This window comes from Mesocricetus auratus, unplaced genomic scaffold (assembly GCF_017639785.1).
Source record: "Mesocricetus auratus isolate SY011 unplaced genomic scaffold, BCM_Maur_2.0 Super-Scaffold_100010, whole genome shotgun sequence".
Taxonomy (NCBI): Eukaryota; Metazoa; Chordata; class Mammalia; order Rodentia; family Cricetidae; genus Mesocricetus; species Mesocricetus auratus.
In genome coordinates, this window is record NW_024429194.1 from 23,443,329 (window position 1) to 23,469,035 (window position 25,707).

Sequence of the window (25,707 nt, forward strand, 5' to 3'; positions counted from 1 at the left end):
TGGAGGGCAGATTTTTAAACTAGAATGTCACACCAAGATAATGGCAGGACACACGAAGTTTAGAATCTGGAGTCTTCTTTTTTGTCACTTACCTCCAGACCCTTTGAATATTTGAGTTTCCTCCAATGTAAACTGAAGATAACAACAATAACACCGTTACTGGTATCAAAAGATTGGAAAAGGACTGAACATTATGTCATAACTTTGGCAGTGTATTGTCATCAGCATCACTTCCTGGAAGCAGCAAGCCGGGAAGACAACCCTTAGAGTCATAGACTGCCAAACAAATGGGCACCTGAGGCATACAAATCCCACTTCCTGCCCGGTGGTGATGATGCACACCTTTAATCCCAGAGGCAGGCAGATCTCTGAGTTCCAGGACAGCCTGGTCTACAGAGCGAGTTCCAGGACAGCCAAGGCTACACAGAGAAACCCTATCTCAAAAAATGTTTTTAAATTAAATTAAAAATAAAACCATTTCCCAATAGACTTTCCAGTGGAAGAAGAAAGAATGAACAGAAGTTTGCTCACAAAGTGTCCCGTCTGGGGTTCAGAAAGAGTAATGGGGAAAAAAATTCTATGAAAAGCAGAGAATTGTTCTGCATCTCTTAGGGTTTTTGAGAAGTACATGTTTCCCAAAACTTGCCCAAAATGTATCCCATTAGAATACCAATACCCAAAAAAATCTGGTGGAGAAATCAGTGTGGATGGGTTTTAGCCACAGGATGCCTCCAAGACCTTAGTAATGAATTTCCAGTGAGGATATGGGATTCAGGGAGTGCCACATTTATTTAATAACAGGACCCCTCTTCCATAGAGATGTGATCTGGGGATTCATCAGACACACTTTAGGAATCAAACTTAACTTTTGGTTAGGCATAGTGTTATATCAGCAAATGGACCAACATAAAAGGAAAACAATACTTTTAACACTGCATCAACCCACTTTTTAACTATGCTACTAAAACAGAGTCACATTCTCTAAACCACCCAAATTACTGCTCTCCAAACCCACCGGTACAACCCCATAATGCACAGTCACATATGCCAAATCTACACTTCTGTTCTTTTTTTCTAAAATGTGCTTTTTCTTCAATGAAGTTTTCATCAGTTCAGGGCCTCCACCTCCCCTTAGGAAAACAACATACATACATACATACATACATACATACATACACACACACACACACACACACACACACACACACACACACACACTTCTCCTTAGAAAAACAAAACATACATACATACATACATACACACACACACACACACACACACACACACACACACACACTCACACACACTGCCTCCCTCCCTCCGACCAGGTGAGAAATTCCCGGCGATTAGACTATAACAATCATTGACACAAAAGGAGAAAAAAGCATGTTGAAATGTATTAGAATCAACCTGTACAAAAAAAAAATTAAAATATAACCTGAAACTGTTCAAGTTCAGAAAGTCTAGTCAAGTCCTTTTGTCTGGCCAGGAGTATGATGTCATCAGAGGGCTCTGGGTCACCAGCCAGGGAGGGGCAGGAAGGAGAGAGAAAAGCAGCAATGGTCCTTCACCAGTCTGAGGGTCCTCGGCATCACCATTCCTACCCCAGGGGCAGCCGGAGGCATGACAGATCTCAGGAGAGCAAATGTTGGCAGATAATCCCAGTGGGCAACTGGGTCTAAGTGCCAAATCAAGGTTGAGCAGTCAAAGACAGCAGAAGGAGTGGCCAGCAGAGGACACCAGGCCAGGAGAAACACCTTCTGCCGCCCATGGACCCCACGCAACCTCTACTCATACTCAGACACCAGAGGTGAGTCAGCCCAGTGCTCCCAACTTGGTGAGAGATCCTGGCTGGGCTTAAGAGGCTGAAAACCCAAAGGTTTAGTAAACAGAGCCCAGCACCACATCTCTCCACAGCCTGAACTAGCACTGCCAACAGGGGTAAGGCCGGAGAGGGAACAACGTGGCTACCTGACTAGAGACACTTGCACCTTTGTGGGTACCGTGGCACATGGGGCTGGGGAAGCAAGGCCACCTCTTCACTCAGAGTCATCCCTCAGGGCTGGGTAAACTGCCTCCAGCTTAGAACCAGCCTGACAAAATGACACGGAGCAAAAGAACGACTGGGAGGGAGGCAGCCCATACACAGAGACAAGGAACCCTGGAGGGAAGCTGGGCAGTGTCGGACCCTGGTAGCATGGCATCCATTGAGCCCCTGAGTCTGAAGGGGACAACTAGGGAAGGAGGTGAAGGAGGAGCACTCGTTTTCCACAATGGTACCAATGGATGGGGAGGTACTGGTGAGGGGTGGGCAGGTCTGGAACTCACTGCAGGTAGAGAGAGGAGGAATAGGCCCTGGGTATCCCCTCCCCACCTGACCCAGGCCTGGTGAGTACCAGCTGCCCCAGCCAGCCCTAGTGGCGGCTGGAGACCAGACCTTTCACTTTGGACATCTTCTTAGTGGGCTGCCTCTGCTCAGTATGAGGGGGGCACTCTCGCTCAGCCAGCTGTTGTTCCATTTCCTGAGCTGAGGAGGATGCTGTTGCTTTGAGTGTCTTCTTGATGTTGCTAACCTAGAAGAAGAAACAAAACTTGTGTGACCTGCCTATACATACCTGAAACTCACCAAATCCTGCTCACTACAGGACCACCCGGAGAAGCAGCCCAAATCCTCTGCAACAAAATCTAAAATGATTCAGAAACCCAGAAGACAAACAGGCTACTTATAGATGAAATGGAAATGAGTTCAGCAAAAACATGGAGCTAGGAGCTGGAAAGATGGCCTCAGAGACTAGAAAAGGGCATCAGTTCTCGCAGAGCTGGAGCTACAGGGACTTGTGAGTCACCCATGGTGCTGTGAACTGAACTTGAGTCCTCTGAAGAACAGCAAGCATCCTTTCCTGCTGAGCCATCTCCCCAGTCCACATGTTTCTAGTTTAAGAATTAATGTTTCGTACTAGCATAAACAGCCTTCTATTTACCTCACTCTGGGAACATCTCAGAGTAAGCTTTCCAGGTCAAAGTGGATGCAAGTTACATAATGAATCAGTATCACTATGTAGGTTGAGTATCCAGTATCTGAAATGACTCAAACCTGGGATGTTCAAAATTCAGTGCTTTTCAGGATTTGGGAATACATTTTATGATGTTCAAAAGTTTCTTCAGATTGAGGCTGGAGAGATGGCTCAGCAGTTAAGAGTACTTGCTGCTCGCCGGGCGGTGGTGGCGCACGCCTTTAATCCCAGCACTCGGGAGGCAGAGGCAGGCGGATCTCTGTGAGTTCGAGGCCAGGCTGGACCGACAGCCTCGAAAACAATACAGAGAAACCCTGTCTAGAAAAACCAAAAAAAAAAAAAAAAAAAAAAAGAGTACTTGCTGCTCTTGCAAAGGACCCTAGTTCAGTTCCCAGCATCCACATCTGGCAACTCATAATCAACCATAATTGTAGGGGATCTGACAACCTCTTTTGGCCTCCTCAGGTACCCAAATACATGTGGCATACACTCATATGGGCACACAATAGACACATAAACAAAGTGAAATCTTTTTTAAATGTCTTTGGCCAGACATGGTGGCACATACCTTTAATCCTAACGATGGGGAGATGAGGGTAGGCAGTTCTATGTGAGTTCAAGGCCAGCCTGATCTACACAGTGAGTTCTAGGCTAGCCAGGACTACACAGTAAGATCATGTCTAAAAGATAGTCTTTTAATAAAATCACAACTCTGTTTAAAAAAAAAATACACCTAGTAGGGTAAGGCAAAAATATGGTCAAGCAAAGTGCTTACCTTGCAAGCACAAGGGGAATTTGGTTCTAGAACCCATACAAAATACCAAGCATAGTAGAAGACATTTACATTCCAGTGCTCAGGTGGCAGAGATAGATCCCTGGTCCTCATTAACCAGTTAGCCTGGCCTACTTGGAGATTTCCAGGTCAAGGAGAGACTCAGTTTCAAAAAACAGTAGGAAAGTACCCAGGAATGACACCTGAGGTAGTTCACTGGGCACCTGTACCCACAAATATACACACAAAGGGAGAAAAATAGGTGACAGACAGAAAGACAGACAATGACAACTAGTGCTCCAGCCAGGCAGCACCGGACTGAGTGTAGACACTCATGTCCAGTACTCAAGAACAGCTGCCAGGCAGGTTTACCAGCTAAACCCATTTTAGCCTCAAAGACTTGAAGGTACCCAGTCATCTGCAACACATCTTTCTAACCAATTTGATAACAAGGACTCCCACAAGTATGTCTTCTTTGACCTAAATCTTTCAGGTTTCCTTCCTCAAGGACAGGTTTAGAGGCTGCCTCTGTCCCACCCCTACATGGGAAATCTAGAGTTCATAGAGCTTTTCAAAGCACAGGCACCAGGAATTTCTCAGTGGGGCACACCTGTTAATAAAATGTAGCCTGGTACTATCAGAGATCAGAGACCCTAAGACAAGCAAGAGAAATAAAGAGCTCCCCAGGGGAGGAAATTTGGGGAGGGAATGTGAGAGCTTAGGGCAGGTGTGAGAGACAGACAGGTGTGGTGACAGGTAAGTATAGTCCCAGTACTCCAGAGGCTGAGGCAGGAGGATAGAAAGCTTGAAGTGAGCCTGGGATGAATTTTAAAAAGCAAGAAAAAGCAAAAAAGAGCAAACAGAAATCAAGCCCACAGAAAATGCTATAGACACGTGAGCAATGGTAAGAATTGCTCTCTATAAGGTACCCAGGAGGCATGGATTTAGCACACTGTAACAACTTAACTCCTGAGGGATTTTCTACACAATAAAAAATAGCATTTACTCTTGTTCTATTACCTACGTGAGGGGAACATAGCCTATTTTGTGAATGTGTAACAATAGCTATATATTAACATTCCACAGAACACCATACGCAGGCACATTCAAATATAAAGAAAAACAGATTCCAAAGCAAATGTAATGAAGAGGATCTTTTTGGTGCTGCAAGCCATCATTCCTTTCCCCCCAGAATGCCTGCTCAGAGACACTGCAAAGCCTTGGAATGCTACTATATTTAAATAATGTTATTTCTATAAAAGGCTAAAACGAGATAATTCTTAGGCATTCTGTCATAGGTGACTGAACTCGGAGGGAGGCTCTAGAAGGCACAACTCACCAGGAAGTATTTGTTCTAAGATTTGGAAGGAAAACACCAAGTTTCTCCCCTTTGAGAACAGCAATGTAATTTAAGGACAAATGGGAAAAATTATATCTCACCTACTCAGTTGAAAAAATGGTGATAAATCTGAGTCAAGCATAAGAGAAGCAACACCACAGAAGGTCACAGAGTCTCCTTTGCTCTTTGTAGACACGTGTTCAGGTGAGGATACCATAAGCTGAAGCGTGGCTCAGCCAGGGGATGATGAGAACCATCAACAAGGCTCTGTACTCTGCCCTCTCTCCTACATCAGTCTGTCTAAGTTTCCTAGAAAGCCAGTACTTGTGGAACCAGGATTTATTCCCATTGCATGAGCTGGCTTTTTGGAGCCCATTCCCTTTGGAGGGATACCTTGCTCAGCCCAGATACAGAGGGGAGAGCCTCAGTCCTGCCTCAACTCAATGTGACTTTGTTGACTCGCCATGGGAGGAGTAGAAGAAGGGGAGGAAGGGGAACTAGGATGGGTTTGTAAAATAAAATTTAAACATTATTTTAAAAAACAAAATTAAATTTAAAAAAAAGCTAGTAATTAAGGCGAGGTGGTGGTTGCACACGCCTTTAATCCCAGCACTTGGGAAGCAGAGGCAGGCAGATCTCTGTGAGTTTGAGGCCAACCTGGTCTACAAAGCAAGTTCCAGGACAGTCAGGACTACACAGAAAAACCCTGTTTCAAAAAACAAACAAACAAACTAGTACTTAATAGGTTACTTAACTGGTATGAAGAGGTAACCTTGCCCTTTCCTCACATTTCCTTCAAATTTCAATATTTTCTAATATTTATTTTATGTGTATATGAGTGTGCCTGAGCATATATCTGTGTACATGTGAGAGCAAGCCATGGAGGCCAGAAGAAGGCACTGGATCCCCTGAAACTGGAGTTTCAGGTGATGAGCTGCCTTGTGGGTGCTGGTCCTGCAAGAGCAGTGAACCCACTTAACTGCTGAGCCATCTCTCCAGCTATCCATTTTTAAAACACATCTCCAACATTTCTCTTCCTCAGTAGCTGCAAAGTGTGTGTACACTGGAGAATTACGTATCCTATAGTCTCTGCTAAATCCCTACATTCCAGTACCAAACCCAAGGCATATTTAGGGGCTATTTGTTGCATTCACATGAAAGCACATGACAAAAACAAAAACACTGCAAACTAGTATCTAGGCCTAAAGAGAGGAACAAATGTCCCCTTTCTCTTTACCTCTGCCTCCACCTGCTGCTGAGTCCGGTGGTGGTTTTCTTTGTACTGGTTGGCTCTCAGAACTTGCTGTTCAATGCCCAACAGAACTGCCTCACAGCCATCACACCTGCAATGGAGACACCCAGCCATAAACGGCCGTGAAGCCAAATGGTTGCACCAGCCCCTTCTCTCCTTCCAAACAAGTTCATAGACACAGTGGCTTGTGGGGAGTTTCTTGGAATGCAGCTCCAGTTTCCAGCCTTTGCAGCCCACTAGAGACAGCTGTACAGACTAAGTCTGAATGAGGGACAAACGCTATAGGTAACCCTGACTGATCCCTTTCTCCAACAGAGAAAATACATTTTCTGAAAGCATACAATTCTAGAGACTGCCTTTTTCTTGAGAATTTGAAGCTATTTCCTAGTTACCAACAAATTCTCACTTTTATTTTCCCACTTTTTATTTAAAAATTTTAAAAACAGACTGGGCTCGGTGACATAGCCTTTAATTCCAGCACTCAGGAAACAGAGGCAGACAGATTACGGAGTTCAAGGTTAGACTGGTCAACACCAGCCAGGTCTGCAAACTGAGATCCTTTCTCAGAAACAAAAGTTTTGGAAAAGTGATATAATGAATATTCACATACCAGCCATATGGTCAACATTTTGCCATATTTGTACTTATCTCTCAGGACAATAATTCTGTTTCTAAATCACCTCTAACACCTAAATAGGAATTCTGTGAGCTTTTAGTGGCTGAAGTGATGGCTCAATGGTTAGGATACTTGCTGCTCTCACAGAGGATCTAAGTTCAGTTCCCAGCACTCATGCATAAACTCACAAGCATCCATAACTCCAGTTCCAGGAATCTGATGCCCTCTTCTGACCTCTATGGGTGACAGATAAACCCACAGTGCCCTCCTACACATGAAAGGAAGACACTTATAAAATAAAATACTTTTTTTTTTGCCCTGAGACAGGGTTTCTCTATATAGCATTGGCTATTCTGGAACTCACTCTGTAGACAAGGCTGGCTTCCAACTCACAGATATCTTCCTGCCTCTACCTTCTGAGGGACTAAAGGTATGTACCACTAATAAATAAATCTTCAAAAAAAAAATCTGGGTGTGGCAGCACTTGGGAGGCAAAGTCAGAGTTTAGGGCAAACCTTAAACTGGGTTTAAACCATGTATCCCTCAAACCTGGGATACACAATTCCAGGCAACCCTGGGCTAGAGAACAAATCCCTGTTACCCTGCCCCCCCCCACAAAAAAAAGCAAATTTCCCTATCTTCCAGCACAAAGTTGTCCACTTTCCTTAATGATATACAGCATGATACACCCCTATATGGGACACTCTCACCACTCCCAATAATGCTCTCTCCCTCAACTCTTCCTCATGGTACCCTAAGAAGCTCTGGCTTCATAAGCTCCAAATCACTTAAATCCCATAGCAAATCCTTATAGAACATATAACCACTTTTGCAAACATCAAATTCCACTAAAATAAGACTACATCTCAGAGTCCCAGTTCTCTTCCTAAATTAATTTACTTTTGGGGGGCAGGGGGGTCAGTTGGAAACTAGATTCTCCAACTGGCCATCAATTCATAATCCTTCTACTTCAGCACCCTGAGTGCTGGGATTATAGGCATGTACCACCATACCCAGTTGCCCAATTCTTTATATAATCAGACAGTTGTTAAATACTCTATGCATCTGTGTTCCAAATCACAAAGCCTGTTCACTGATACATCCCTCACAATGTGCCACCAGCACTAACTAGCTTAACATTAACTTCCTGATCTTGATCAAACTGAGTTTATGTTTGGAAGGTACAGACTTACTGCCACACAGTTAGGATGCAGAGTCTACCTGCATCTCCACATAAACAGTTTATAGCCCACTGTTAAACAAACCTGCTGCATTTAAAGACAGTTTTACAACCCAGGCACAAGGAAGGCTGGGATGACTCCTTTGTCACACAGCTGTAATTACAAACGCAGCCCTATTCTCTGTCTATGTGTCCTAAGGTCCAGTTTTCCTGGCTGCCCGCAAGGCCTACCACAAACACTTGGCTGACTTCTGAAGGTCACAGTTTTGTAAAGAGAGGCACAAAGGGCACACTAGAAGCTCCCCTCCATCTCCCAGGCTCACCACTCATGCAAGGTCTTGACAATATTATTGATATCTTTCTTTCGGATGTCACGGCCAATGCAGAAATCCACTTCCAGCAGCTGGTTTCGCTGGTCCAACTTGCCCTGGATGATGTCAGTATAGACAGCCTCAATGATAAGGTCTTCTAGCTCCCGAAGATTCCTCATCTCCAGGTCCTTCAGCAGCACAGAGTAGGGGATACACTGTAGATGGGTCATATGACAGTTATAGAAACCACTTGGCAAGCATTGTAAAGAAACAAAAACATTCAAGTATTACCCACAAAGGCAATAGCTGTCTCTCTGTGCTTAGGCAATGCAGGCCAGTGATAATCATCAATATCTTAGACAATAGGAGGTGGATAAATAAACTGTGGAACCTGTGACACCCAAACAAGACCCTACAGCCCCCAAGAAAGCACCTTCCTAGTTCTCTATATCCTGGACTTCACCTAGTTCTCAACCTCCACATTCATACTATGATAGATGCTAAACAAGCCTTCGGCAGGAAAGATATTCAGTATGTGCTACACTGCCACCTAATGGAGGCTTGAAGACTGCATAAAATGCTGAATGGTTGCAAGCCTCAAACAGATGCCAAACACTGAGCTGATAGTTTGTCCAGTAGAAGCATAGCAAAACAAACAAATAAACAAAAACCACACACACTCATACACACCACCAACAACAACAACAAAATCACCTTGAGGCCAGCATATCTACTACCTAGAGTGGCCAGGGAAGCTATCCTAAAGTTTGTGTTTGTTTCTCAAACTCTTGCAACCCATATCAACTCTCCAATACAGCCCTTCATACTAAAAACTGTATCTGAATACATGTACTGTACAAATCCTGAGATACCAGACTAGCTTAGAAATAAAGTGATTAGATAGGTAGAAGGGGGCAGGAGGATGGTGAGCACAGGAGAGAAACACAGCAAGCACACCTACAAGGGTTTTCTGTGGACTAAAGCACACTCTCTGGGGTGGCAGATGGGTATCAAATGCAGGCTTCGAAGGAAGAAGCGGTCTTCCTACTCTTTAGCATGCTTGAGAGTCCATGATCAGGAAAAGAAAAAGGTACTTGTGCCCCCATCCACCAGGAAAACAGGGCTGACTAGGCCACGAGAGTGGCACAATGGTGGAGCAGCAGACAACACACACAAGGCACTGAGCTCCAATCCCGAGTTAATCTCCACAACAAGGAGGGAAGGACAGAAAGCAAGGAGGAGCCTCCCGCCTGAAACACTAGGCTAACAACCGGAAATCCAGGATTAGATCAGATACAATTACATTAACAATGAAAAGACATCAAACACACAGCTCTTGATCACAGGAGAAAAGCCACCCTGTCAAAGGCATATTCTCACAGAGACAGACACAAGTAAGGAAGAGGCGAGCCAAAACCAACTATAAACTAATGGAGTCTGGCCCTTCTCTGTTAAAAGCTGAAAGTTACTAGCTGCAAGGCTTCTTCTAAACTGACCGAAGCAGAAAACCTGCAGTTATGATGTGGTGGAATTTGACAGGATAGTTCCTAACACTGGCATATGAAAATTAAATAAATAAAAACAAAGTTAGTAGATAAGGCATTTTTTAAAAATCCAATTAATGCAGTTAACCCTGAAAATCCCACAGAATAGATATCTATCTTGCCAGGCAAGCACATGCCTTTAACTCCAGCACTTGGGAGGCAGAGGCAGGTGGATCTATGTGAGTTTGAAGCCAGCCAGGTTTACAGAACGAGTTCCATAACAGCCAGAGCTACACATTAAAACCCTGTCTCAAAAGAAAAAAGAAAAGAAATATACCTGAACAAGTGAGTGGTTGTGGCTCCAGGATAAGAAGCACTTGCCTAACATGCACAAGTCTTAAGTTCAATCCCCAGCATCACCAAAATAAGTAAAATCCACTCAGCCAAGCATAGCAAGTCATTCCTTTAGCATTAGTGCAATGAATTTAGTACACTAGGAAATTCAGGAAGCTGTTAACTTGCTGTAAGAAGCCTTACTAAGGCCAAGCATGGTATGACACACCTTTAACCCAGTATGTATGAGAGGCTAAGGCAGGAGGATTGCCATGATTGTAAGTAAGGTCAATTTGTGCAACATAATGAGGATAGCCTGGACCACATAGTGAGAGTGGATATCACCATAACAAAAACAGTCAAAAAAAAGATACCTGCTGTAGACGTATCTTTTAAAAGCATTTAAGCAGCAGGCTCCTCTTAATCTGGCAAAGTGCTTTCCCTGCATGAAGTCGCACAGCTTGCCAGAACGAATCGATCAATGACTGCTGGGCTTGCTTTTCCAAAACAGAACGGGAAGTGACTGTCCACAAATTTTAGTAAATTTTTTAAAGATTTATGTATTTATTATGTATATAGTGTTCTGTCTGCATGAATCCCTGCAGGTCAGACGAAGGCACCAGATATCAGTACAGATGGTTATGTGGTTGCTGGGAATTGAACTCGGGACCTCGAGAAGACCGGCTAGTGTTCTTAACTACTGAGCCATCTCTTCAGCCCCTAGTTGTTATCTTTTTATCTGCCAAGCACATTTCACACATTTAGGATATGACTAGCTGCAAAGTCTTTCTTTGATGCCAATAAGATACCTGAGCTGGGGTTCAGATAAAGACAAGAAAAGTCTGGGACAGTACCTTCATCCTTGATGCCAAACTCACGATGGTAAGATGTTTCAACTTGTTCTGCTGAGCTGCGCTCAGTTCTGGCAGGCTCTCCTTGTTGGCTGCTCAGTCCCACCCACCACAAAAATCAAGACACAAAATAAAATTAGGATTTATTTTTAGGATAAGCTCATAAACCCCCGCCCCCTCCAAATCTACTACTGGATCACTGTCATGACTGTGCGCACTCGCTCAGCAGCCCCTACCTTCTCTGCCAGAACATATGTTCCCAGGGAGCAAAGACTCAGTCTCTACACAGGAGTTTAGTATGAAAGCCAGATATGAACAAACAAATGACATGATGAGCTATCTTAGTGGGAAACTGTTGGTGCCCCTTGTGAAACTCAATTAAGTTCAACATACCTTCATTGAGCATGTTATGTGCAATATACATATGTCTTACAGGGATTCAGGGAATAAGACTCAGGGCTTTGTCCAGGACTGTACCACACAACTCCAGGAGCACCAACTATGTGGAGTGACATAACTCAATAACTCTCGGGTTTGTCTTATTGCTAATTTTTTTTTTTTTGAGGGAAAAGGAGTTGAGACAGGGTTTTACGTTAACACAGGTTGGCCTGACGCTCATGTAGTCAAGGATAACCTTGACTTCCTGATCCACCTGCTTTTGCCTCTGCCTCTCAAGTGCTGGGATACAGGTGTAAGCCACCAAGTCCATCCTCAGTCTTACAATCCTCAGTCTTACAATCAGATGTTGCCCTATCTACAAATGCAAAGATAAAACTACCAGAAAGGATAGGTAGAGGGCAGGGAAGACAAAGAGACTAAAGGAAGAAAAGAAAAAAGGGGACAGAGAAAGAACAAACAAATACAATCTCATTTGGCAAGTACAAAAAAACAAAAAGCTTTCATGGAAGAAGAATTTGAGATGAACCTTGAGGGATGAACAAAATTAGTAATTACATCAATGATCACAGTTACAGCTACACATGACATAGTCACCACGGTCACAGAGCACACCCAGTCCAATTCACCCGTATGCACATGCAGCTCATCCTCACAGCCACTCCGTGAGACAAGACTTCAAATGCCCTCAGCCTCTTTAACCGTAATTCTGAACTCCAAGACACTCAATTTTGTTTTATTTGACTTTTGGTTTTTCGAGACAGGGCTTCTTCATGTAATCTTGGCTATCCTGTAACTTCACTCTGAGACCAGGCTAGACTTGAACTCAGAGATCCACCTGCCTCTGCCTCCTGAGTGCAGGGATTAAAGGCGTGCACCACCATCTGGCTGAATTTTTTTCCTAAGCATCCTGTTGAAATGCATCAAGCAGCAATTCCTGCCCTGAACTGACTCCAGTTTTACCCTACTTGTGAATATGCACCTGCTCTGTGGGAAAATAATGAGTGTGTTTAATGCCAGCTACTGCCACACCCCATGAGTTCACAGAAAAGGCACATCCATCACATTACCTTTCCTTAAAAACATCTTATTGATTGTAGTTATGTGCGTGTGTCTGTGTGTGTGCATCTGCACGTGTACAGGTACCTTTAGAGGCCAGCAGCATTGGATTCCTGGAACTGGAGTTTTGGAGATACTGAACTGCCTGATGTGGGTGCTGGGAACTGAACTCCAGCCCTCTGCAAAAGCAGCATGTAAGGCGGGCGTTGGCGGGTGGTGCACGCCTTTAGTCCCAGCACTCCGGAAGCAGAGGCAGGCAGATACCTGTGAGTTCAAGGACAGCCTGGTCTACAGAGCTAGTTCCTGGACAGCCTCCAAAACAATACAGAGAAATCTTATCTCAAAAACCAAAAAAAGCAGCATGTGCTCTTAACAGCTATCTCTCCAGCCACATGTTACATTTTTAAGTTCACAAAATTCTAAATCCTGAAAATATTTAGCCTAAAGACTCATATGCCAGGACACACAAACACACAACACACAGACACACACACACACCACAGACACGACACATGCCTTTAATCCCAGCACCTGGGAGTCAGAGGCTGTTGGATTTCTGTGAGTTTAAAGGCAGCCTGGTCTACAGAGTGAATCCTAGGACAGCCAGGGCTACATAAAGAAACCCTGCCTTGAAAAACAAAACAAGAGGCTGGAGAGATGGCTCAGTGGTTAAGAGCACTGGCTGCTCTTCCAGATGTCCTGAGTTCAATTCCCAGCAACCACATGGTGGCTTACAACATCCCTAAGTCGATCTGATGCCCTCTTCTGACCTGCAGGCAGAACACTATATACATAATAAATAAATAAATCTTTTTAAAAATTTTTGTAAAATTTCTCTCATTTTACAAATAGGAAAACTGAGGTACACATGTGATCATTTAATTTACTAAAAGACACAACTAGTAGAACTGGAGCTAGAATCTAACGCAGACAGTCTGGTTCTAGAATCTGTGTAATGCTGCCTCCTTAGACAGTGACAAAATATGTCCCGTACCCAGAAGGGGCAAATTCTTCAATGGGACAGTGACACAGAGTAAGTACAAGTGGTCAATGAGAGAAGAAGGAATGCCAAAGAAACAGGAGAGGGAGTCTTGAATACCAGGTTACTTTCATAGTATCAAAAGAGGAGAGAGAGGAAGAGGAGATGAAAGGAAAGGAAAATGAAACTAAGAAAGACAGAAAAATAAAGGTAGTTACAAATAAAGGTAACATTTGTTTTTTTTTTTGGTTTTTTTTTTTTTTTTTGGTTTTTCGAGACAGGGTTTCTCTGTATTGTTTTGGAGGCTGTCCTGGAACTCACTCTGTAGACCAGGCTGGCCTCGAACTCACAGAGATCCACCTGCCTCTGCCTCCCGAGTGCTGGGATTAAAGGCGTGCGCCACCAACGCCCGGCTCAACATTTGTTTTTTGTTGTTGTTGTTGTTTGGTTTTTTGGTTTTTGGGTTTTTGTTTTTTTTTTTGGTTTTTCCAGACATGGCTTCTCTGTATTGTTTTGGAGGCTGTCCTGGAACTCTCTCTGTAGACCAGGCTGGCCTCGAACTCACAGAGATCCGCCTGCCTCTGCCTCTCGAGTGCTGGGAGTAAAGGTGTGCACCACCAATGCCCGGCTAAAGGGTAACATTTGGATATGCAAGTACCTCACTCCTGATTATTTCATGTTTCTTCATATTTTACTTACTACTATTGTGTGGGTGTGCATAATGTGTGTGTGTGTGCACATTTGTGCTACAATGTGCATGTGGGGGTCAGGGAACAACTTTCCAGAGTCAGGGCTGAACAGAAGTTGTCAGCCTTGCACAGCAAGTACTATCATCTGCTAAACCATCTTGCCAGCCCACTCCTGATTTATGATTATAATTTAAATGCCCTATCAGAGACGCTTCTTCTTGGTAATTAACACAGAGACCCACAGACTTGGAAGCACTTGTCCCAAAGGGGATGTCTTCATCAGACTCTTCTCCCCTCAAAGTGCAGGGATCTACACAGAAGAGGAAGTGGAAAGACTTTCAGAGCCAGAAGTGGTAGACTACTCCAAGGAAAAGCTATCACCCAGACAGAACAGGACCACTGTGCATATGAACTTACAGAGACTGACAACAGACACAAAACCAGCACAGGTTCAAAACAGACAAAATCCCAACACTGAGAGGGAAAATAGACACAAGGCCTCGCACCTAACCAAGAAGCTGTTTGTAACTGATGCCTGCTGGGAAAGGGAAAATGAGTTTTCTTCAATGGAGAGTCACTGAGTATGTCAGCCGTACTCCAGGCAGATTCCATGTCCAGGAGTAGTGAGGTAACACAAAATGGACTCCATGGTTTTTTGAGAGCTTTTTGCTTTGTTTTTGTTTTGTTTCATTTTTTATCTTATTGTTTTTTGTTTTTTTCTTTTTTGAGAGAGAGAGAGAGAGAGAGAGAGAGAGAGAGAGAGAGAGAGAGAGAGAGAGAGAAACCATGAAGTTCAGTTCAGTGAATAGGGAGGTAGGTGGAAAGGATCTGGGAGGAGTTAGAGGGGAAAGAATAAGATTAAAATATATTGTATAAGAAATTTAACCAAAAAAATAACAAAAAATAAGTGAATTAAAATAAAAACATTTGCCGGGCGTTGGTGGTGCACTCCTTTAATCCCAGCAGTGGGGAGGCAGAGGCAGGTGGATCTTTGTGAGTTTGAGACCAGCCTGGTCTACAAGAGCTAGTTCTAGACAGCCTACAGAGAAACCCTGTCTCGAACCCCCCCAAAAATTAATTAATTAATTTAGTTGAAACACCAAAATGGGCTAGGAGTGTATCTCAGTGGCACAGTGGTTTGCTATGAAGCAGTAAAAACAAGTGCAGACTTGATGATACACATCTGTAAGATGAGAAACTGGGAGGCTGAGGCAGAAGCAACCAGAGTTTGAAATCAGCAACACAGCAAGACTCAAATTTATTAAATATCTTAAATATGAATGGGACAAAGATCTGGAAAAGGCAAACTATGATGAGACTGCATACACAGTGTAATTACACTTATACAACACAAAACAAGCAGAAGGGGAAAAAAACACCTAGCATCATAATCCTAATGGTAACTTAATGGTCTATAACGTTTTATAATTTTCCAAATTTTCTTCAATATAGTAATCTTATTTGGTAACATTCAAGTTGGGCATGGTGGGTCATCCTTGTAATCTCAGCACTCAAGAGAATAAAGCGGGAGAGTTTTGAGGTCAAGACCATCCTATGTTATACATAAGCCTATCTCAACAAAGAAAGCATAACAAGAACTTTTTTAAAATTGTGTGTGTGTGTGTGTGTGTGTGTGTGTGTGTGTGTGTATGCACATACCACAGTGTGCACTGTAGAGGTCAGAGGACAACCTGCAGGGGTCAGTTCTTTTACCATGTAGGTCCTAGAGATTGGACTCAAGCTATCAGGTGCCTTTACCCGCTGAGCTATCTCACCAGCACCCCTCAAAACACTTTTGATAACATTGAAAACCCTGAACTGACAGGAATGATGAAGTATGCCTTTAGTTCCAGCACTCAGGAGGCAGAGGTAGGTGTATCTCTATAAGTTCAAAGCCAGCCTGTTCTGTATAGTGAGTTCCATGCCAGCCAGGGCTACATAGTAAGACCCTGTCTCAGGTAGGTAGGTAGGTAGGTAGGTAGGTAGGTAGGATAGATAGATAGATAGATAGATAGATAGATAGATAGATAGATAGATAAAACACTGGATTATTTTGCTAGTTGAGTGCCCTACAAACACTAATTCTCAAGACACTGATATGGGAAATAAACAAGGGCTATGTTCATAGATGCACACACACATAATCCCCATTTTATGCCTAGGAAATTAAAAGGTTATCAGGGAAATCCTTTTGTGAAGTTACCTTCAGAACACAGAAGATGGAGATATAGTCAAGTCAATAATTAGACCTGCCTACTCTGCCCACACCCATATATTATAACTCAAACCTTAACTACCCTACAAACAGCTCAACAATTAAGACAATCTTAAGATCTTCTGAAGGATCTTAACCAACTCACCTATGTAATCTGGGTATGTTCCATAGGCAAACAGGTTCAGCAACTGCAAATATGCAGCATTAGCTCCTTCTGCAAGCTGAGGAAGGAAAAGAAAAGTTTACCGCACAACAAATTTCCACTAATCACTACAATATTCTAATAGAGGACATGTGACCAAATGCCAAAGACATCATGTCCATTTCTTCTATACTGTTTGTTTAGGAAGTTCCTAAGGTTCTTTCCACTTCTGATTCTTGGAGAAAAACTAAACAAGATTATTTAATGTCTGTCCTCAGGAAGACATTTTGCACAACATAGAAGACACTCAAGTAGCTTCTCCTCCCTTTCTCCCTGCCCCTTTGCCAGCCACTCCACCACAAAGCTTTATGCACTAGAAGCAGTTCAAGTCTTCTCAGAATCTCCCCTGCCTTAAAAGCAAACCCTGAGCCAGGCGTTGGTGGCGCACGCCTTTAATCCCAGCACTTGGGAGGCAGAGGCAGGCGGATCTCTGTGAGTTCGAGGCCATCCTGGTCTATAGATCGAGTTCCAGGACAGCCTCCAAAGCCACCGAGGAACCCTGTCTCGAAAAACCAAAAAAAAAAAAAAAAAAAAAAAAAAAAAAAGCAAACCCTGAAGGCTGGGGAGTCTTGCCTCGAATGCACGGAGCCAGGTTCAATTCATACTGCATAAACTGGCATGTTTAGTATATGCCTGCAATCCTCAGCAGGTAGACACAGCAGGGCCAGGAGGAGTTCAGCACCACCCTCAGCCACCTGCTGAGTTCAATGTCAGCCTGGGTGACTTGCAAATAGGAACTTGTCTCAGATGAAAAAACAAGAGTGTAGTGGTCCTATCTGCATGCCAACTTGGTATCCTTTTTGTTTGTTTCATTGTTGTTGTGTATGATATATGGATAATGTGTATGTGTGGTCATGTATGCAGTGCACATGTGTACAATCACAGAACAGCTCTGTGGAATCCACTTTCTCCTCCCACCTTTATGAAGGTTCTTGGAGATCAAACGCAGGTCATCAGGCTTATGTGGCACCTTTACCTACTGAACCATCTTGCCAGCCCCCAACTTAGTATTGTGGCATCCACTATCAATCAAATATGAACAAACTGTGTGGCTAGTTCCAAGTCTCAGCACTAAATATGAACTATGAACCCTGGCAACACTAGCACAGCATAAGTAAGGTGTGACAGAAGGGCTATACTGGAACAGTTATTTCCCTGAGTCAAATAAAAATGCTCATTAATTAATTTATTTCACTTATGCTGGTAGCAAAATGACATCCATGGTGGAAAACACAAAAAGCAGCTGAGTTGAGTCACACAAGCCTATAATCCCTGCTACTTGTAAAGCTAAAGGAAAGAGATCACAAGTTCAAAGCCGGCCTGAACTACAGGGTTGGGAAACTTAGCAAGACTCCGGCTCAAAATAAAAGTAAAAGGAAGACTTGAAGACTTGCACATAGTTCAGTGGCAGAGCACCTGCTTAGCATGCAGAATAGTGTAGGTTCAATCCTCAATAACACACACACACACACACACACACACACACACACACCACCTCTTCCAACTCACCAAAGTCCATGAAGCAACACAAGAACAACACTATTCTATTGTAGTTATCTGAAAAGAGAATTCCAGTAATTGCATCCATAATTTCAGAATGCTGAAAAGCAACTAGCTTATTCCTGGCTCAAAACAGGAACAACAGAAACAGCAGGCAGATAAAGGTGATTTGCTAAGCCCCAGTAAGTACCAATGTGAGTGCTAGCATTCTTATATACCTTAAGCTGCCCTTTCAAGTTATCATGAACTTCCTCAAGTCTCAGGATCAGAGTGGAAGAGATACAGTAAAGAACTCTGAATCAAGCCCCTACTTTTCACACAATTACAAAGCTAGCTGGAATAGACTATTTTCTCTAAGGCAGATACTCCAAAACTTTTCTGACTGGCTAAATCTTGCCAGCTTGTTTGTCCACCCATTTCTTCTTAGTTTTCAACAGTCAAAAAAAAAAATTACTTGGCATGTTCATTCAGGTTTTTTATGAATCTGAAGAAACACATTACAGCTGATCAGCTTTTCTATTGAAAAATGAGCCCAGCCAAGCACAGTGGCACACTCCTGTAATCCCAGCACATGGTTGGTAGAAGCAGGAGGAACAGGTTCAAGGCCAGCCTAGGAAACATGAGAGTCAGTCTCAAAAAAATAAATAAATAAATAAAACAAAACAAAAGGCCTAATTCTCAAATCCTCCTCAAAGAATTGATCAAATCTTTACTGAAAGTCTACTATGTGTCAGACCATGTACTCAGCCCAAGGAAGCAACAGTAAAAGCACAAAAGACTTTATCCTCACAGACCCTAGTATAACAAGCAAGAACTACATGAAACAAAAATTTGTAATTGGGCTGGGCAGTGGAGTGCACACCTTTAGTCCAGCACTCATGAGGCAGAGAAAGGCAGATCTCTGTGAATTTGAGGCCAGCCTGGTCTACAGAGTGAGTTCCAGGCCCACCAAGACTTTACTGAGAAACCCTGTCTTGAAAAAAACAAAATCCGATTTGTTACAATTAACAAAATAAGTCAGGCTGGCTGGGAATGTGGCTCATTGGAACAGTGCTTGCCTACCATGCATGCATGAAGCCCTAGGTTCGATTGTCAGCACCAAATAAAACCAGATGTGGTTGTATACATCTATAATCCCAGAGCAGAAGGACTGGAAGTTCAACTCATCTTCAGCTACATGCTAAGCTTAAGGCCACAATACAAACAAGATCCTGTCTCAAAAAAAAGAAAATTAAGTGGCTGTTAGTATTTGGGCATCTGTACTGGCCTGTCCTTGGGGTTCTGACAGAAGACATCTTCAGCTGCAGCCACTAAGAGCACCAGCTTTGCATATTCACTACGTTCCCTTTTAAAAGGGCCCTGCCCACCTCCCATCCTCCTCTCCCTCCCCTCCATCCTCTTTCTCTCCCTCTTTCTTCTCTCCCCTCTCCAGAGGCTGGTTCCCCCCCCCCTTTCCCCTTTTTATGATCCCTTTCCCTAATTTAAAAAAAACAGCCGGGCGTTGGTGGCGCATGCCTTTAATCCCAGTACTTGGGAGGCAGAAGCAGACGAATCTCTGTGAGTTCGAGACCAGCCTGGACTACCAAGGGAGTTCCAGGACAGCCTCCAAAGCCACAGAGAAACCCTGTCTTGAAAAAACCAAAATAAAAAATAAAAAATAAAAAAAAAACAAAAACCCTCTGCTTGAACCCTGTCTCATGGCATCTTTCTCTCACATGCTGCTTTTCTTAAATTCTAACAGTGGCTCCATTTCCATCCTGGCCATCATAGGAAGAAGAGCCACATGCAAGGTTGTCACAGTAACTCTAGTTCCCCAATCAAGAGAAATAAGCGGACAAATAGTACTGAGCCCAATAACCTGAAAGCCAACACCTCAGGTTACAATTGGCTCTGACAATAAAGCTGACAACAGATGGCAATGATGACATGGTGGCCATGAAGGTAAACTATCTAACTAATACCAACACATCCTTTCTGCAGACCACCAAGAACACCAGGGGCCACCTTCAGTGCATCCAAAAATAAAAACAACAAAAGAAAAAAATTCATGTCTAAAGTGAGAAGTAGAGGCTGAGAAGAAATTGTTTTGTCTTTTGGTTTTTCAAGACAGGGTTTCTCTGTGTAGCTTTGGAGTCTATCCTTGAACTAGCTCTGTAGACCAGGTTGGCCTTGAACTCACAGAGATCCAGCTGCCTTTGCCTCCTGAGTACTGGGATTAAAGTCGTGCATCACCACTGCCAGGATTGTTGTTATTACCGTCTACAAAAAGTGGTCTGTTATCAAATTTAATTCCAGCCCTAATATCCATCATCAGGTTTGCAACCTGGAGACCTGTGACCATTCTAATCTCTCCTACTATCTCAGTTAACAATTTCCTTTGTTTAATGACTTTATTTTTTTTTTATGTGCATTAGGTGTTTTGCCTGCATGTATATCTGTGTGAGAGTGTTAGACACCCTAGAACTTACAGGCAGTTGTGAGCTGCCAGATTGGTGCTAGGAATTGAACCTGGGTCTTCTGGAAGAGCAGCAAGTGCTCTTAACCACAGAGCCATCTCTCTAGCCCCAATTTACATATCGTTATTCTTCAACCAATCTCATTTTTAATGTACAATGACCAAAAACTGACTACAACAACACTACTTGAGTCAAGATCATTCGGACTTTCTTACTATCCAAGTTTAAGGGAACACTGGATAAAAACTAAGAGACCTTACCTTTGATCTCCTTCCCACCAATTCCAATTAACAGGGTACCAAACAAATCCACAAGCTTCAATGCTGAAATTTGCTGGAAACCTGGAGAATCAGAAAAATACAGCATAGAGAAGACAAACACTGAAAACTATTCTTACCTCCTGAACATTGGCCAACTCCAGCAGTTCTCCAAACACATATACTCCAGGAGCCTCCAGCACCTGACTTATGAGAGTGGTGAGGGCTGAGCCACTGGTACCTTTGGCTAATAAAATAAACTGCTCCAGGAGGTTGCTTGAGGGTTTCTGTTCACCTGCCATTCTCTGGTCTTGAGATCTGTCCAAAAGGAAAATGTGTCAGTCATTCCACCACCTTCTCCTTTCCAAAGTGTGAATTTAATGCTGGATCAGACACAAGAACACTTTTGTTTCACAACTCTTCATAAAAACAGCCCCTCAGTCTAGATACAATAACTACTTTGTGAAATGGGCATACTTCAAGGTAGAGTTAAAGATATTCTGTCCTCAATCCTGAAGTTGTTCTGAAATACACCTTCTAAATGACACTTCCCTATCTGTGCCCTCAGAAGCATCACCTTCTAAGTTCTTTTTTTTTTTTTTTTTTTTTTTTTTTTGGTTTTTCGAGACAGGGTTTCTCTGTGGCTTTGGAGGCTATCCTGGAACTCGCTCTGTAGACCAGGATGGCCTCGAACTCACAGAGATCCACCTGCCTCTGCCTCCCGAGTGCTGGGATTAAAGGCGTGCGCCACCAACGCCCGGCGCCTTCTAAGTTCTTAAAACTGGCCAGGACACAGTGGAGTTTCTTTATGTGTTGTATCTACCTCATTTCTAGGCTCTGGTTAAGAGACAGAGAATACTGCCCATGCATAGAGGCAATTTTTGTGTCATTAGAATTCTACCTACAGGGGCTGGAGAGACGGTACAGTGGTTAAGAGCACTCGCTGCCCTTCCAGAGGACTGGGTTCAATTCCCAGCACCCACATGACAGTTCACAACTGTCTGTAACTCAGTTCCAGGGAATCTGACACCCTCACACCAATGCACATAAAATTAAACAGTATAAAAAAAAAAGAATCCCACCTACAGCCAGGTACATATTGGAAACAAAGAGGACAAGAGTCACACTTGATTTAATAAAAAACCTCATTTTTAAGGGCTCCACAGTAAATTGATACTTAGCATAACATATAATGTTGTTTTTTTATACTTTGCTCTTACTCTTTGCTTTTTGGTCCTTTGGAGGCCTTCCACCCAGGTCCAAAATTGACTACACACACACACACACACACACACACACACACACACACACACACACACACACACAGTCTTATTCTTAATTATAAGTGCCTTAGGTTAGCTTGTTTCTTGCCAGTTTTTCTTAACTTTATATCTACTTTTTGCCTCTGGGATTTTTCTTTCTTATTCCTGTATACCTTTCTTTGTTTCTTACTCCACGGCTTGCTGGATGACTGGCCCCTGGAGTCTGAGTCCAAGTTCGAGTCCAAGTCCTCCTCCTCCTCCTCCTCTGGCTACTTCTTTTCTCCTTCCAGATTTCTCCTTTTATATAGTCTTTCTGCCTGCCAGACCCACCTATCCTTTCTCCTGCCTTGCTATTGGCTGTTCAGTTCTGTATTAGACCATCAGGCAAAATAATACAGCTTCACAGAGTTAAACAAATGCAGCACAAACAAAAGAAACACACCTTAAAATAATATTCTATCACAACACAAGGCACTGGGTTCCCCAGCAATGGGGAGAAGCCATTTCAGCATAGGAAAGTGGGAAAAATAATTACAAAATTAAGCAATGATAATTCAAATCTAACTAGGTGGTGGTAGTATACACCTTTAATACCAGCACTTGGGAGGCAGTGGCAGTCAGATCTCTGTGAGTTCAAGGCCAGCCTGGTCTACAAAGTGAGTTCCAGGGCTGTTACACAGAGAGACACTGTGGCAAAGAATAAAGGAAGGAAGGAAGGAAGGAAGGAAGGAAGGAAGGAAGGAAGGAAGGAAGGAGAAAAAAAAAAGACAATTCAAATCTAGAAAACACATTAAGCCAGAAAATGCATCTATTTGGCCTCCTGCTGATATAGACATTTTAAGAAACATTACTCCAGGACTGGAGAGATGACTCAGAGATGAGCACTGGCTGGTCTTCCAGAGGTCCTGATTTAATTCCCATCAACCACATGGTGTAGCTCACAACCATCTGTAATGAGATCTGGTGCCCTCTTCTGGTCTGCAGGTGTACATGTAGACAGAACACTAAAATAAATAAATAAATCTTAAAAAAAAAAGAAAAAAGAAAGATGACTTCAGAACTCATACAAAATTCTAATAACATTGTTTTTTAATTAATCAATTTTATCTACAAAAGCATTTCGTCTGCACATATGAATGTAAACCATGCTTGTGTCTGGTATCCACAAGACAGAAGAGGATATCAGATCCCCAGAGACTGCAGTTACAGATGGTTGTGAGCCATCATGTGGGTGTTAGAACTCAAACTCAGGTCCTTCGGAGGAGCAGCCAGTGTTCCTTAAAAAAAAAAAAAAAAAAAAGACAGGATTTCTCTGTGTAGCCCTGGCTGTCCTGAAACTTGATCTGTAGACCAGAGTGACCTCGAACTCAGAGATACGACCGCCTCTGCCTCCGGAGTGCTGGGATTAAAGGTGTGCACCACTGCAGCCTGGCCAGCCAGTGCTCTTAACAGCTGAGCCATCTCTCCAATATTGTATTGTCATGATCGATCAAGATATTAGGTTCAGAAGAGTTCATCAATTGTGTAATGTAAATATATTCTGAGTGTGTATGGGCTCTAAAGGAATGCCACATGACATTTGTTTTCCAGAAATGATACACACTGAAGAGAATGACAAAATAAATGAAAGTGGGTGTGTATGAATGATGAAAAAAATCAAAGAAGAGCCCTTTCAGGATATTAGAAAAAGTGTGTTGCCTCACTTACCGTTACCTAAGATCCTGTCAGAAACAGAAAAAGTGAAGTGCTAGAAAACAAAGAGTTCTGAGGAGAAAAAAGGAAAACTGAGGAATGGAAGAAGAAAATGAGAAGGGGAGAAGAGGAAGTCAGGTGAGAAGACGGCTAAGTTGGAAAATGAGAAACAAAACCTGGTCCGTCTGCCCCCGCCCCAATGCAGACACAACTGAGAACACTGATGGGACTCTCGGCCAACAGACTAAGTGGAAGACACAGAGTGGGAAAGGAGTTGGGGATGGGGAAAAACTCGGGTGCTTCTGAAAGATCTCAATCTCAAGAGCAAAGTCTGTGGGGACACTACGGTGGACGGAATAAGCCGGTGATCGACGTTTTTCTTCTGAAGTGGGAGGCTCCTCATGAAGCGGATAGAGATGGGAGTGGAGATGAATTCCCCTCTAGGGAAGACGCTATTCTGAAGCGCCAAAAAGGGTCAAAGGAAACAGCCTCTATGGGAAGGGGCGCATCGAGAGCAGCTATCCGCGTGGAAGATGACAGTCGCAAGCTAGAGTGGACGTCAGGACTGGTGGGCTTGCTCCTAGCCACCAGTACACAGTGAGGACCTCCCGGCGTCCTGCAACGGGGGCGGGGCGGCGGGGCCATCCGCTTTCTTGGGAAAGCCTGCGGGAAGGAAGCTGGAGGTCCAGCCAAGACCAGCGGGGCCTGCCCTCTTGCCGTCCCCTACCTGTCCGCGCCGACTCTCTGTCCTCTTCGCCGATGTCTCGGCCTCCCAGAGCCTGCCTGCAGGTTGTCAAGCTTCCATGATCAGCCGGGCGTCCGGCGCTTTTCTGTCTCCGCCGACCCGTCACTGGTGCTGTTCCCCCGGAAGCCTCCCACCGCTGCACTCCAGTTCCGCCTACGCAATGTTCCCGCTCGGCTTTCACAACCTCCCACCTAGAGTGATGCTGAGGCGAGAGAAGAGGGTCCCTGCCCAGCTACTGACCCCAAACTGGAACGAAAAGCAAGTAAAACATAAAGCCCGAGGAAAAGAATGTTGCCTAGGCAATTCTCCGGGCCTATATAGTAGCTGATATCATCACTGCCCTGGGCCAAAAAGCACCCCTTTGGCTAAACTTTCTTTACAGGGGACCCCTCAGGTAGCTGCGGCTACCCGGGAGTTCTGATACACTACTTATTGAACTATTTTTTCTGTTTGACACATGTCCATATTTATCTTGTCAGGTTCTCATAAAACTATGACGTAAATAAAATATTCTCATTTTCCTGTATGCTAACTAAGGCTAACAATTCAAGTCAGTAAGTGGCAATGTTGGAATCCAGGCTCATGGAAATGAAAGACGATATTCTTAACCTCTATTCTGATAAGCAGATGTAAGACTGGAGAGAGGGCTGAGCGGTTAAGAGCCTTTGCTGCTGCACAAGACTCAGGTTGAGTTCTCAGCACCTGCATGGCAGCATACACCAACATAGGAGCTTACACCCACAAGGAAGCCCAGACCCTGAGAGATCCAATGCCCTCTTCTGGTTTCTTAGGGACACTAGGCATGCACACGGTACACATTCATACATACAGGCAAAGCATACATACACATAAATAACTTTAAATATCTATTGTGTTGTAGCAGGAATTACAGAAGATTATATGATAACAAAACAGTTATTGCCCTCCAAAAGCTCCAATCTATTAAGTGCCATGAGAAAGATTAGAAGCATAGAAAAGAATACATTGGGGAAGAAAAACTAGATTTGGGGAAAGGGGTTGTTTTGGTTTGTTTTTTTGCGGTTAACACATGGAAATAGCCACGCATGGTGGAACATGGCTTTAATCCCAGCACTTAGAAGGCA

At 43.5% G+C, this 25,707-nt stretch overlaps 1 protein-coding gene across 3 annotated transcripts in view; it reads right to left on the reverse strand.

Annotated features, from left to right (window-relative positions):
* Nucleotides 1-770: 770 nt before the first annotated feature.
* The window catches only part of Cops7b (COP9 signalosome subunit 7B), a 28,230-nt gene continuing 3,293 nt past the window's right edge, over nucleotides 771-25,707 (reverse strand). Inside the window, exons 1-7 of one of the 3 annotated variants that reach the window (XM_040753121.1) lie at nucleotides 24,587-24,744; nucleotides 21,046-21,223; nucleotides 16,636-16,711; nucleotides 11,156-11,244; nucleotides 8,497-8,699; nucleotides 6,363-6,468; nucleotides 771-2,573 (exon numbers count right to left, since the gene is read on the reverse strand). In XM_040753121.1, the coding sequence (XP_040609055.1) occupies nucleotides 2,415-2,573; nucleotides 6,363-6,468; nucleotides 8,497-8,699; nucleotides 11,156-11,244; nucleotides 16,636-16,711; nucleotides 21,046-21,207 (795 nt within the window). In that variant the 5' untranslated portion in view covers nucleotides 21,208-21,223; nucleotides 24,587-24,744 and the 3' untranslated portion in view covers nucleotides 771-2,414. Of the gene's footprint in view, nucleotides 2,574-6,362; nucleotides 6,469-8,496; nucleotides 8,700-11,155; nucleotides 11,245-16,635; nucleotides 16,712-21,045; nucleotides 21,224-24,586; nucleotides 24,745-25,707 lie in introns of those variants that run through there. The other 2 variants (XM_040753122.1, XM_040753123.1) reach the window with 2 other exon arrangements.